The sequence below is a fragment of the Stegodyphus dumicola genome, chromosome 2, assembly GCF_044657685.1.
Source record: "Stegodyphus dumicola isolate Sdum_Otavi_A_Nest chromosome 2, ASM4465768v1".
Classification (NCBI taxonomy): Eukaryota; Metazoa; Arthropoda; class Arachnida; order Araneae; family Eresidae; genus Stegodyphus; species Stegodyphus dumicola.
The window spans coordinates 153,694,857-153,710,540 of NC_140769.1; the positions used below are offsets into that span (position 1 = coordinate 153,694,857).

At 29.7% G+C, this 15,684-nt stretch overlaps 1 protein-coding gene across 2 annotated transcripts in view; it reads right to left on the reverse strand.

Annotated features, from left to right (window-relative positions):
* The window catches only part of LOC118181376 (band 4.1-like protein 5), a 128,940-nt gene that overhangs the window by 36,088 nt on the left and 77,168 nt on the right, over positions 1-15,684 (reverse strand). For both annotated transcript variants that reach the window (XM_085811304.1, XM_085811303.1), the window contains exons 2-5: positions 15,170-15,274; positions 15,040-15,082; positions 13,520-13,598; positions 10,981-11,078 (exon numbers count right to left, since the gene is read on the reverse strand). In XM_085811304.1, coding sequence (XP_085667430.1) covers positions 10,981-11,078; positions 13,520-13,598; positions 15,040-15,082; positions 15,170-15,274 — 325 coding nt within the window. The remainder of the gene's footprint in view (positions 1-10,980; positions 11,079-13,519; positions 13,599-15,039; positions 15,083-15,169; positions 15,275-15,684) is intronic.

Here is a 15,684-nt window from a genome sequence, read left to right on the forward strand (position 1 = left end):
TAAGTTAAAACCAGAAGGTACTCTTTTAATTAATTGTTCAACTGAAAGGTTTAAGAATGTACCTTTACAGTTTTATGTTCTTGATGTAAGATCTAAGCCTATATTAGGGTTAACAGCTTGTTCTGCATTAAAGCTAATTGAAAGGATTGATTCCTTAAAGTGCAATATCATTAATAAAAATGATTTAATTGCTCAGTATAAAGATGTATTTACAGGGCAATTTCCTGATGAACCATATCATATAACCCTTAAAGATGATGCAATACCAGTAATACACCACCCAAGACGTGTTCCTCAGGCTTTACAGCCTAAATCAAAAGATACTTTAGATAAACTTGAAAGAGAAGGGATAGTATCAAAAGTAAATAAACCAACTGATTGGGTTCAAAGTTTGGTTATAGTTGAAAAACCTAATGGGAGTCTGAGATTATGCTTGGATCCTAGAGATCTAAATAAAGTAATTAAAAGGGAACACTATCAAATTCCTTCTCCAGATGATATAATTAGTAGGTTAGAAGGTAAAAAAGTATTTTCAGTTGTAGATTTAAAAGATGGATTTTGGCATGTACCACTAGATGAAGCTAGTTCTGAGCTATGTACATTTAATACTCCTTATGGAAGATATAAATTTAATAAAATGCCATTTGGAATATCCTCTGTGCCAGAAATATTTCAGAAAAGAAACCAAAAATTAATTTGGGTGATATTGAGGGTGTGGAAGTTTATTTTGATGATATCATAATTGCAGGATCTGATGAGGTTACTCATGATATAATTATCTCTAAGGTTCTTGAAAGAGCTAGGTCTCTAAATATAAAATTTAATCCTGATAAATTACAATATAGGGTACCGGAAATCAAATATGTAGGCCAAATTATTTCTGAGTCAGGTGTAAAAGCCGATCCTAGTCATATTAAAGCAATTATTGATATGCCAACACCAAAATCAAAAACTGAAGTAAGGAGGGTGTTAGGAATGTTAAATTTTCTGTCAAAATTCATACCTAATGTATCTAAAGTTACTGCTCCTTTAAGAGAAATCATTCAAGAAAAGGTAGAATTTAATTGGGGAGAAACTCAGGAAGAGTCATTTAACAACATCCAACAACTGATAACCAAAGCTCCAATTTTAAAAGTTTTCAGTGGTAATGAGGATATAATTATACAGTGTGATAGTTCGAAGGATGGCCTAGGATAGTGTCTAATTCAAAAGGGTAAGCCTGTATCATTTGTGTCTCGCAGCCTGACTAACAGTAAAAAAAAAAAAAAAAAAAAAAAAAAACTATGCACAGATCAAAAAAGAGCTATTGGCCATAGTATTTTCTTTTGAAAAGTACCACAATTTTGTTTATGGACGGAAAGTCACAGTACAAAGTGATCATAAACCGTTAATGGCAATTGTTAAGAAACCATTGCATAAAATCTCATCTAGAATGCAAAGGATGATCTTAAAATTACTAAAGTATGATTTTGAGATAAATTATGTTCCAGGTAGTCAGATGCTTTTTGCTGACACTTTGTCACGAGCATATCCTGTGAATGAAACTATTAGTGATGATCCTGAAATGCTAAATGTTGTTCATATTATTTCAAAATATTTGCCTATGAGTGAAAGAAGAGTGGTGCAATTTAGGAAAGAAACTGAATCAGATCGATTTGCAAATAGTTATGAAATATATTAAAGAGGATTAGCCTAAAAGTTACAAAAAAGTAGATAGTAGTGTAAAAACATACTTTAAAGTTAAAAATGATCTTTATATTAATGACGACTTGTTATTTATTAATGAAAAATTAGTTGTACCCTTGGTTTGAGAAAAGATATGTTGCAATTAATTCATGAAGCGCATTTTGGAATTGAGAAATGTAAAAGTAGAGCCCGTGAAATTTTTTACTGGCCAGGTATGACAAATGACATTGAGCAGCTTGTTTCCAAATGTGAAATATATGAAAAATTCAGAAATAGAAATCAAAAAGAACCTCTAATGCAACATGAAATTCCAACTAAACCATTCGAAAAAAATCGCCCTTGATATCTTGCAATTTGGTAATCGAAATTACTTAGTAGTTATCGATTATTACTCTAAATGAATTGAGGTTTCTAACATAAAAGATAAGACAGCAAATGAAATTATGATAAAGTTAAAATGCATCTTTGCCAGGTATGGTATTGCAAATGAAGTCGTTTGCGACAATAACCCCTGTAATAGCTACTTATTTAAGAAATTTGTTGAAGATTGGGATTTTGAACTTAAATTTAGTAGCCCCAGATATCCTCAAAGTAATGGGTTGGCTGAAAAAGCTGTAGGAATAGTGAAAAATATCATGAGGAAAGTGCAAGATATAAATGTAGGCTTAATGGATTATCGAAATACCCCAATTGGTGGAATAAATTTGCCTCCTGCACAACCATTACTTAATAGAAGATTAAGGACAAAATTACCTATCAGTAATAAATTGTTAAATACTAAAATAAACAAACCTTATTCTAAATTTCGTGCACTTCAAGCTAGGCAAAAATATTATTATGATAGAATTGCACAGAAACTGCCTGAGTTAAAACCTGGAGATAGTATAACCTTGTTCAACTTTAGAACTGGGCAATGGGATAAAGGTGAAATAATTTCAAAACATAAAGCTCCTAGATCCTATATTGTATGAAATTCAAATGGGGAAATATTACAAAGAAACAGATGCCATATAAAATTTTCAAAATCACCTTACAAAGTTAATAATGATTATGATGATATAGTATTAGATAAAGAGGAAAATTCAAATGGAAGCCCTGAGAATGTTTCTGTGCCTGTTAATATAGGAAATCAATAGAATAATCTATCCAATAATACAATAACATGAAGTAGACGGTTGATTAGACAACTTTCAAGATATAGAGACTTTGTCATGGAATAAAATAATGTAACATATTGCATATATCATTTTTATGTAACTTTTTTAATTGTATGTCATATTGTGAATATACTTGTATTGATATTATTTGCTATTTTTATTATTGTTTATAAACTGGAGGAAGGGATGTGATGTATATTTAAAATAACTACAACTATAACTGTAACTGTAAATAACTTTAACTGTAATGGCATTCATGCTATGCGATTCTGTTGTTGTGATGCATGTGTTACTGTGCTAGCTGAATGTCATGTGAACTGTTTAAAAATGTAACAATAAAAGTTTTGAATTCTTGAGATATAGTTGAGTCTTTCATTAGTTGAGTCTACTTTTAAAGTATAGAAGTTATCAAGTTTAGCAAACTACACAAGATCAGATCGATTTGCAAATAGTTATGAAATATATTAAAGAAGGTTAGCCTAAATGTTACAAAAAAGTAGATAGTAGTGTAAAAACATACTTAAGTTAAAAATGATCTTTATATTAATGACGACTTGCTATTTATTAATGAAAAATTAGTTGTACCTTATGGTTTGAGAAAACATATGTTGCAATTAATTCATGAAGCGCATTTTGGAATTGAGAAATGTAAAAGTAGAGCCCGTGAAATTTTTTACTGGCCAGATATGACAAATGACATTGAGCAGCTTGTTTCCAAATGTGAAATATATGAAAAATTCAGAAATAGAAATCAAAAAGAACCTCTAATGCAACATGAAATTCCAACTAAACCATTCGAAAAAAATCGCCCTTGATATCTTGCAATTTGGTAATCGAAATTACTTAGTAGTTATCGATTATTACTCTAAATGAATTGAGGTTTCTAACATAAAAGATAAGACAGCAAATGAAATTATGATAAAGTTAAAATGCATCTTTGCCAGGTATGGTATTGCAAATGAAGTCGTTTGCGACAATAACCCCTGTAATAGCTACTTATTTAAGAAATTTGTTGAAGATTGGGATTTTGAACTTAAATTTAGTAGCCCCAGATATCCTCAAAGTAATGGGTTGGCTGAAAAAGCTGTAGGAATAGTGAAAAATATCATGAGGAAAGTGCAAGATATAAATGTAGGCTTAATGGATTATCGAAATACCCCAATTGGTGGAATAAATTTGCCTCCTGCACAACCATTACTTAATAGAAGATTAAGGACAAAATTACCTATCAGTAATAAATTGTTAAATACTAAAATAAACAAACCTTATTCTAAATTTCGTGCACTTCAAGCTAGGCAAAAATATTATTATGATAGAATTGCACAGAAACTGCCTGAGTTAAAACCTGGAGATAGTATAACCTTGTTCAACTTTAGAACTGGGCAATGGGATAAAGGTGAAATAATTTCAAAACATAAAGCTCCTAGATCCTATATTGTATGAAATTCAAATGGGGAAATATTACAAAGAAACAGATGCCATATAAAATTTTCAAAATCACCTTACAAAGTTAATAATGATTATGATGATATAGTATTAGATAAAGAGGAAAATTCAAATGGAAGCCCTGAGAATGTTTCTGTGCCACTTAATATAGGAAATCAATAGAATAATCTATCCAATAATACAATAACATGAAGTAGACGGTTGATTAGACAACTTTCAAGATATAGAGACTTTGTCATGGAATAAAATAATGTAACATATTGCATATATCATTTTTATGTAACTTTTTTAATTGTATGTCATATTGTGAATATACTTGTATTGATATTATTTGCTATTTTTATTATTGTTTATAAACTGGAGGAAGGGATGTGATGTATATTTAAAATAACTACAACTATAACTGTAACTGTAAATAACTTTAACTGTAATGGCATTCATGCTATGCGATTCTGTTGTTGTGATGCATGTGTTACTGTGCTAGCTGAATGTCATGTGAACTGTTTAAAAATGTAACAATAAAAGTTTTGAATTCTTGAGATATAGTTGAGTCTTTCATTAGTTGAGTCTACTTTTAAAGTATAGAAGTTATCAAGTTTAGCAAACTACACAAGATCAGATCGATTTGCAAATAGTTATGAAATATATTAAAGAAGGTTAGCCTAAATGTTACAAAAAAGTAGATAGTAGTGTAAAAACATACTTAAGTTAAAAATGATCTTTATATTAATGACGACTTGCTATTTATTAATGAAAAATTAGTTGTACCTTATGGTTTGAGAAAACATATGTTGCAATTAATTCATGAAGCGCATTTTGGAATTGAGAAATGTAAAAGTAGAGCCCGTGAAATTTTTTACTGGCCAGATATGACAAATGACATTGAGCAGCTTGTTTCCAAATGTGAAATATATGAAAAATTCAGAAATAGAAATCAAAAAGAACCTCTAATGCAACATGAAATTCCAACTAAACCATTCGAAAAAAATCGCCCTTGATATCTTGCAATTTGGTAATCGAAATTACTTAGTAGTTATCGATTATTACTCTAAATGAATTGAGGTTTCTAACATAAAAGATAAGACAGCAAATGAAATTATGATAAAGTTAAAATGCATCTTTGCCAGGTATGGTATTGCAAATGAAGTCGTTTGCGACAATAACCCCTGTAATAGCTACTTATTTAAGAAATTTGTTGAAGATTGGGATTTTGAACTTAAATTTAGTAGCCCCAGATATCCTCAAAGTAATGGGTTGGCTGAAAAAGCTGTAGGAATAGTGAAAAATATCATGAGGAAAGTGCAAGATATAAATGTAGGCTTAATGGATTATCGAAATACCCCAATTGGTGGAATAAATTTGCCTCCTGCACAACCATTACTTAATAGAAGATTAAGGACAAAATTACCTATCAGTAATAAATTGTTAAATACTAAAATAAACAAACCTTATTCTAAATTTCGTGCACTTCAAGCTAGGCAAAAATATTATTATGATAGAATTGCACAGAAACTGCCTGAGTTAAAACCTGGAGATAGTATAACCTTGTTCAACTTTAGAACTGGGCAATGGGATAAAGGTGAAATAATTTCAAAACATAAAGCTCCTAGATCCTATATTGTATGAAATTCAAATGGGGAAATATTACAAAGAAACAGATGCCATATAAAATTTTCAAAATCACCTTACAAAGTTAATAATGATTATGATGATATAGTATTAGATAAAGAGGAAAATTCAAATGGAAGCCCTGAGAATGTTTCTGTGCCTGTTAATATAGGAAATCAATAGAATAATCTATCCAATAATACAATAACATGAAGTAGACGGTTGATTAGACAACTTTCAAGATATAGAGACTTTGTCATGGAATAAAATAATGTAACATATTGCATATATCATTTTTATGTAACTTTTTTAATTGTATGTCATATTGTGAATATACTTGTATTGATATTATTTGCTATTTTTATTATTGTTTATAAACTGGAGGAAGGGATGTGATGTATATTTAAAATAACTACAACTATAACTGTAACTGTAAATAACTTTAACTGTAATGGCATTCATGCTATGCGATTCTGTTGTTGTGATGCATGTGTTACTGTGCTAGCTGAATGTCATGTGAACTGTTTAAAAATGTAACAATAAAAGTTTTGAATTCTTGAGATATAGTTGAGTCTTTCATTAGTTGAGTCTACTTTTAAAGTATAGAAGTTATCAAGTTTAGCAAACTACACAAGATCAGATCGATTTGCAAATAGTTATGAAATATATTAAAGAAGGTTAGCCTAAATGTTACAAAAAAGTAGATAGTAGTGTAAAAACATACTTAAGTTAAAAATGATCTTTATATTAATGACGACTTGCTATTTATTAATGAAAAATTAGTTGTACCTTATGGTTTGAGAAAACATATGTTGCAATTAATTCATGAAGCGCATTTTGGAATTGAGAAATGTAAAAGTAGAGCCCGTGAAATTTTTTACTGGCCAGATATGACAAATGACATTGAGCAGCTTGTTTCCAAATGTGAAATATATGAAAAATTCAGAAATAGAAATCAAAAAGAACCTCTAATGCAACATGAAATTCCAACTAAACCATTCGAAAAAAATCGCCCTTGATATCTTGCAATTTGGTAATCGAAATTACTTAGTAGTTATCGATTATTACTCTAAATGAATTGAGGTTTCTAACATAAAAGATAAGACAGCAAATGAAATTATGATAAAGTTAAAATGCATCTTTGCCAGGTATGGTATTGCAAATGAAGTCGTTTGCGACAATAACCCCTGTAATAGCTACTTATTTAAGAAATTTGCTGAAGATTGGGATTTTGAACTTAAATTTAGTAGCCCCAGATATCCTCAAAGTAATGGGTTGGCTGAAAAAGCTGTAGGAATAGTGAAAAATATCATGAGGAAAGTGCAAGATATAAATGTAGGCTTAATGGATTATCGAAATACCCCAATTGGTGGAATAAATTTGCCTCCTGCACAACCATTACTTAATAGAAGATTAAGGACAAAATTACCTATCAGTAATAAATTGTTAAATACTAAAATAAACAAACCTTATTCTAAATTTCGTGCACTTCAAGCTAGGCAAAAATATTATTATGATAGAATTGCACAGAAACTGCCTGAGTTAAAACCTGGAGATAGTATAACCTTGTTCAACTTTAGAACTGGGCAATGGGATAAAGGTGAAATAATTTCAAAACATAAAGCTCCTAGATCCTATATTGTATGAAATTCAAATGGGGAAATATTACAAAGAAACAGATGCCATATAAAATTTTCAAAATCACCTTACAAAGTTAATAATGATTATGATGATATAGTATTAGATAAAGAGGAAAATTCAAATGGAAGCCCTGAGAATGTTTCTGTGCCTGTTAATATAGGAAATCAATAGAATAATCTATCCAATAATACAATAACATGAAGTAGACGGTTGATTAGACAACTTTCAAGATATAGAGACTTTGTCATGGAATAAAATAATGTAACATATTGCATATATCATTTTTATGTAACTTTTTTAATTGTATGTCATATTGTGAATATACTTGTATTGATATTATTTGCTATTTTTATTATTGTTTATAAACTGGAGGAAGGGATGTGATGTATATTTAAAATAACTACAACTATAACTGTAACTGTAAATAACTTTAACTGTAATGGCATTCATGCTATGCGATTCTGTTGTTGTGATGCATGTGTTACTGTGCTAGCTGAATGTCATGTGAACTGTTTAAAAATGTAACAATAAAAGTTTTGAATTCTTGAGATATAGTTGAGTCTTTCATTAGTTGAGTCTACTTTTAAAGTATAGAAGTTATCAAGTTTAGCAAACTACACAAGATCAGATCGATTTGCAAATAGTTATGAAATATATTAAAGAAGGTTAGCCTAAATGTTACAAAAAAGTAGATAGTAGTGTAAAAACATACTTAAGTTAAAAATGATCTTTATATTAATGACGACTTGCTATTTATTAATGAAAAATTAGTTGTACCTTATGGTTTGAGAAAACATATGTTGCAATTAATTCATGAAGCGCATTTTGGAATTGAGAAATGTAAAAGTAGAGCCCGTGAAATTTTTTACTGGCCAGATATGACAAATGACATTGAGCAGCTTGTTTCCAAATGTGAAATATATGAAAAATTCAGAAATAGAAATCAAAAAGAACCTCTAATGCAACATGAAATTCCAACTAAACCATTCGAAAAAAATCGCCCTTGATATCTTGCAATTTGGTAATCAAAATTACTTAGTAGTTATTGATTATTAATCTAAATGGATTATTACTCTAAATGGATCAAAATTACTTAGTAGTTATCGATTATTACTCTAAATGGACTATCACGGTGAGCGTTGGACAGTGTGGTTCCTATGAAAGGAAGGGATACAGGGTAGTGAGATCCATCATCATATGGTGTTGGTGTCCAGGAAAAAAGTACCCTCAAGGTTTACCATGTCCCATTGGTTGGCCAAGTTCAGCAGTGCAGTGGAGACCGCAGCAAAAGGAGTCAGTGCGGGATGACCAGCAACATTGTATACAGCAGCAAATGTGGCAGCCGTGTCAGATTTGATCATAGCGAACAGGCACATACAGTTCAACAAGATGCAGCAAGACACAGGACTTGCACAAGGAACAGTGCAGGCGATTGTGCATGGTGATTTGGAGATGCCAAATGTGTGTGCAAAGTGGGTGGACCTCAGACTACATGTTGCTTGACAACATGAAGGACACAGTCAGGGGCCAACAGCTTGAATCTTCTGCAGAATTGCATGCAATTGTCCATAGGTGGTACACTAACACCCCACAGACTGGTTTACCAAAGCCCTTCGGGACTTCTCAACCAGATGACAGAAGTGTATTGACATGGGCGGGGATTATTTCTATCAGTTTTTTGTTAAAAAATTGTATTCCGCTCTGTGGCAGCATTTGTATCATTCATTTCTGCATGGCCTAAATAGTTTGCCTATACGAAAAAAAAAAATCTGTTATTTAGATGGGCTATGATCTCAGTTCATTTGGGTGTTGAAGCTCTGCTATGCCCTATTATATCAATGCAGACTATTAAACTCTGCAATAGCAATAGATGGATGTGTAATTTATGATGTGAAAGCACAGAAGGGATAACCTGCCTTAGATGAAATGTCTTAGTGGAGGTATTTTCTTAGGGAATCATTTTATATAAAAGGAAAACCTGAAAACCTTAAGTCGTTGGTTCCACTCAATTATCAAGAACCGTAATTACCAGATTAAATTTATCCGAGATGCTGCAGGGGGTTATCACCATCCTTTGAACAACCATAGTTATTTTTCACAAGTTATTTTTCATATTTCAACAAGTTATTTTTCATATTCATGAGACAGAATGTAGTTAAAGGCAATGAATATAATATTACATACCATCTTACCTGAAATCAAACACAAGACAAAACTACCAAAATTTACCGATATTACCCAATCTCTCATCAATCATGACATAATATCAATTATGACTCTTCATTCAATCTGTTTATCCACCTGATCAGCCAATAATCGTTCAAACTGTTCTAAAACCGTACCATACATTTTAGAACATTCTTAAATCATTGCAAGAGTTTTTAAAAGCCTTTAAAAGTTTTTTCATAGAGTTTAAATGCTCATTAACAGCTCAGTGAGATTATTCTACACAGAAAGCTTCTCATAGGTTCCATTTGCAATACCTGCATGCAATTTTCATGGTCATCAAACACTGTGTAGATACAGACACATTAATATCTGTTTCCAAGTCTCACATTAAAGTCTTCTATGGACACCTACTATCCAAACTACAGAAACATAACATTGGTAATATGAAATTTTGCTTTTATCTACAAGACATATTGGATAATCTCTTTCATTAAATTTTTATATAGAAAAAAATTAAATTGCATAAATTTATTCTCTACATAAATATAAAACTTTTTACTGGTGAAAGACAAAAATTAAAAGAAATAACTCTTATACCGAGAGGAACTGAATGATTGATCAAAATCAATCAATAAACACATAACCTTAAAAGTAAATTATCTCAATTGCAGTTCAAATTCACTAAATCAATACCATAAGAGTTAAACAGCGATCAATCTTTTCAGGTGCCTTTGTATAAAAATCAAAACTTATGCTTTCCACCAATAATGCAATTCCAATTCATTATCAAATTCCAAAATGATGTTATTTCTTTTAAAAATTCTACAATAAATCCCCCAACTAAATACACAATAATTTATAACTACCTAGAAATAACCACAAATTCATTTTTATTAATATTTAACCTCGCAAAATACCAGGGAAGAAATATTTCCACATATAGATTTATCAATAGAGATCATCTAAAATAAAAATAACTAATTCAATATATTTTACAACAACAAAGAAATAATGCATACGAATCACAAATACCAGAATAAGTCTCACATCTTTGACATTAACCCTGGGTAAGTACTTCTCTCTTCTACAGAAAATCCACTTGACAGTGATGGTACTCAAGTATTTCAAAACTATTTTAACATTTTTCTTCTTATTTAAGCATTTTCCTTCATTCTCACTCTTTATTATTATTTTTACCATTTTCAACACAAGAATGTTTTTTCAAACTTATAAACTTCAGTATAATATTATGTAAAATTTAAAATAAACTTACATTGCAGAGCTAATGCTGACAGCTCAACAACAGTGCTATAAGGACAAGGTAGTTTCCCTGTTAATATATCTTGCTTTAATTGCAAGAAAAACAGGTACCTGAAATTATCGAATAATTAATGCAACCAGAACAATTTTTTTCAGAGAAGTAACATTATAATATTAACATATTAATATGTTAATATTAAAAGTAACATATTAATATTCTGCAATTAAAATAAGCATGCCTGCATGCTTCAGTTATTAAAATATATTATATATATATATATATATATAATATTTTAATATATATATATATATATATATATATATATAATATTTTAATATATATATATATATATATATTCTTCATTTACGAAAGAGTCCAAGCTTAAACATGGAAGATAAAGAATATGGTAAACATCACTTTAAGTTATATCTAAATGCTAATCAGTTTTTATATTACCTTAAAAGCTTCCTAGAAGAGTAAAAAATTATCTGGATTAAATATTTATCAATAAACTCAATATTTGAGTACGGGCATAGAAAAATGTGGCTAGAATTCATTATTAAACTGATTATGGCATTTAACTAATTAGGGCTATCATTAAAAGGAAGAGATGGTTTTCTGGAGGACTTTCTAAAAAAATTTGCTTATGTGGAAAACAATACTTATGGGGGAAACAATCAAAACACCTATGCAGTCAGCTCTTTTTATGGCATTCAATCCCAGATCAAACTATCAGTATTCAAGAATCTTATCAACTTGACCACAGGTGGGCCGTATAGGTATATTGTATAGTATACTGTATATATTTTTCATTCACTTTTAGTAATAAGAGAATTTTTAACTTCATTCACTTTTAATAATACAATTATTAGTCATCATCACAGAATTATTAATTTACATAAATGTATTGTAAATTTCAAAGCATTACTTTATTCTTGAAACTTAAACAAATTCTTGAAACTGTTTTATATTAGTAATATCAGGTTTTTAACAAATGTTTTCCACCACCGCAAATATCGTCTGTACAAACAGTTTGTGTTGGCATGTTTAATCACATTTTGTCAAATGATTATTGACATCTGAAAGAAAGAGACTTGCTTTAGAACACAACGTTGTGAAATTTGTAAAAGAATATCATTATCATCAAGTGTCTGAAATGGAACTATCACACCCCCAGATTAGAAACTTCATTTACTTCCAGTTTTTTTTGGAAAAATTCAGCTACAAATTGTCAGAAAATCTTGTGAATAGCTTTAGGTACTAATGTTGTAACATATAACACTGTGAAGGCTTGGTACCGAAAAGTTCAAAAGAACTACGACATTCAAGAAGCACAATGCTCTGGCCGGCCTATTGATATTGACGAGGCCTGCCTGCAAGAACTTGTGGAAGATCAGTATGCAACCACTCAAGAGCTAACAAAGGAGTTTAACGTGAGTGCCATGTTCATTAGTCGCGCTATTCCTTGCATAAATTTGACATACAAGTTCAATCACTGCCTGACTGCATAGCCTGACTCAAGCAGATCACACATGTTTGGGTCTGCAATAATCTCCTTGAATATCACCTCAGGGAGAAAACTCCGGACTGGATTATAACTTGTGATGAGGATCTGATGACCCCGTTGGCAGCGTCGCAAAGTGGAATTTGACTAACAAATTATGCTGCTGTCAAGGAAAATCATCGAATTGAGTTATGGTGAAAAAAGGTAATGTCGCATAATGCAAGACTACATGTGTCTGCATTCACCGGATGGACTCCCTATGGGATCGTTTGCCTCACCCACTATATAGACCAAATATCGCTCCTTCGGACTTCTACCTTTTTTTACATCTGCAGCTACATCTTGCTGGTGCTACCTTCCATTCTGCACAAGACGTCCAAAATGAGGTTGACCTTCTTTTGCACTTGGGTCACTTTCTAGACCAAAGGATTTAAAAAACTACCAAAACACTGGCAGAAAATCATAGATTTGAGTGGTGATTACTACCCACACTAAAGGTACTGCTTTCATGGTTTTTTTTCCTAACTTTATTAAGAACTGTTTTTGGTGGTACACTTTCGTTATAAATCAGCAATGTGATTTTAAAGCTAACATAATTCATTTCTCACCAGTTTTAACTCCTTATACTATTTTAATGTATATAAATGCAAATTATCATATTTCAAACATGCTCAATCATGAGAAATTTCTCAAAATTATAGAGTAAAAATTATAATTTGGTAACATATGTTATTTTACAGAATTTAGGTAAGTAGACTTTTCCAAAAACCTATTTGCAACAGAAAACATCAAAATTGAGAAGGAATAGTATTAGATTTTATTAATATTATTTTATTTGATTTTACCTATTATAAGAGCATAAAAAGGCAACCCTAGATGATACTTTCTCATAATATTTAAAACACCATAGTTAAACAACAATGAAATTATATAATATTATATATTATGTTATAAATTTTGAAATAATGATTTACACTATAAAATGAAATATTTATAATATATATATATACACAAGTCTATAAAAATAAAAAAATACATCACTTTTACCTTGTTAATTCTTCTCTGAGATTTGTGGGTTCATATGAGTAAAATTTTGCTCGAAGATGGCACGTAAATGGAAAACATCCTACATAGGAAAGAAAAATTTCATGTAAAATTTTACATTAAGAAAGACCATTTGAAGTTATCTTTGTACATTGTTATCCATTTTATTTTTAATTATTGAAGTTAAATTTCTAATCAAAGCTTTGAGCTCAATTTGTATTTTTACTTTATTATATGAAATAGAGGAAGTATTGTAATGGCGAAAAATTTCGGTCTCAGATTTCATTGGAAATATCCATTTTGGCCATTTCTGAATCCATTTTGATGATTTTTTTGCATGACACCTGTACGTACAGACAGAACAATGACTATGTTTTTTTAATTTGACTATGTTTAAAAACAAACTACAAAATGGAATCAAGATTAATTTTTTGTGACGTCTGTATGTACATCTGTATCTCACAGGACTCAAAAATGATTGTTCGTAGAACACTGAAATTTTGCACATGGGTCTGCTATAATACCCAGTTGTGTGCTTTGCTTTTTTATTGTAATCGGCAATACCAAATGTATACATATATATATACTCACCCCTTATCTGGTCTTTACTTTCACAGTCGTTAGTTGCACAGATATACTTCCAACTACAGAAGTGCTTTAGATGAGAAAAATGTTCATATTTTGGCGATTTCAAATTTTTTTAAAAATTATTTTAGACAAATAACAAAATCTAACTTTTAATGTGGTCTGGTGGTTTCTATACGTATTGATTTCCAATTTCAAACTTGCAATTTTTGATGTCATTTTCAACTTGCCTTAAGGGATCAGTTAATTAAGTTAGAATAATTCCAAGAAATATGTTTAAATGAAGTGCAGCAGAAAATGTGTATAATTTAATAGGTATAATTAATGTGTATAATTTAATAGGTTTAATAGGTATTTAATAGGAAGTAATGAAGTGGCCACACCAGAGTTTTTAAAACAGTTTCATTTCTTAGGTATTTTTGGCTCTACAGATTTGTTGGACGATGATTAATTAATAGATATTTTTTTTTTTTTGAGTAATTGAACAATTACATTTCACAGGATATCCTTAGGAAATATTTATGTGTATTGAAATAATATTAGATTTTTCAAAAATTTTTAAATGAGCAATAAATAAATCCCATAATATTTAAAAAGTAATAAAATAAATAAACAAATTAAACAAAAAATTTTAACTAAAAATATATAAATGGAAATAATGAATAAACAATAAAAAATTAGAAATGTGCCAATAAATAACTTCTTTTGCACTGAAAAATAGTGTGTAATAAAAGTAATGTAAAGGTATATTTACATGTATACCTTTACATTACTTTTATTACACACTATTTTTCAGTGCAAAAGGTAATGTAAAGGTATATTAAAAGGGTAGTGTATATTTACATTACCTTTAATACAGGTATATTAAAAGAGAATGTAAATATACCTTTAAATTACCTTTTATTACATAGTATGTAATAAAAGTAGTGTAAGAATACCTTTAACTTGCTTTCTTATTTCTTTTGTTGGATCCAACCAATGCTAGAAAAGATAAAACAAATATTAGTTTTAAAAAATCATTATAAAACAGTATTTTATCATTTAAAATTTTTTTTTTCTTTTATTTACCTGAGTATTAAAGGCATCTGTGAACTGTAAACCAAAATAATCTTTTTCTACAAGATCTATGTGATAGAATATTTGCTCACATAAATCAGAACCTAAGGCTTTTTTCTGAAAATACATAAATAAGAATAAAATAAATTAATGTAATGTACTAATAATTTATATAATAAATGCAAGAAAAGCAACTGTTATGATCTGCTTGCTAAATATTTATTTATTTATTTAATATATGAATGTTAGCTTTAGGTAAATGCAAATGATATTTTATCAATATAATTCATGAGTGGCAACAATATTTAATTTCAGCTTAATTGTTGTTCTAAAAAGAATGCTTAGGAATGCTGGGTTCTATGAACTTGCTTGGTAGAATATATGCTATAAATAAAAACATTTTTATTTGAGAACCTTTTGGTATGTAATGTTTCTTTATTAAGCCTTAGTAGAGCCTGGAGTTCAAAGATACATACATAGTTAAGTAACAGAAAATTCAGTGTAATTTTCAGATTGCATCACACTTT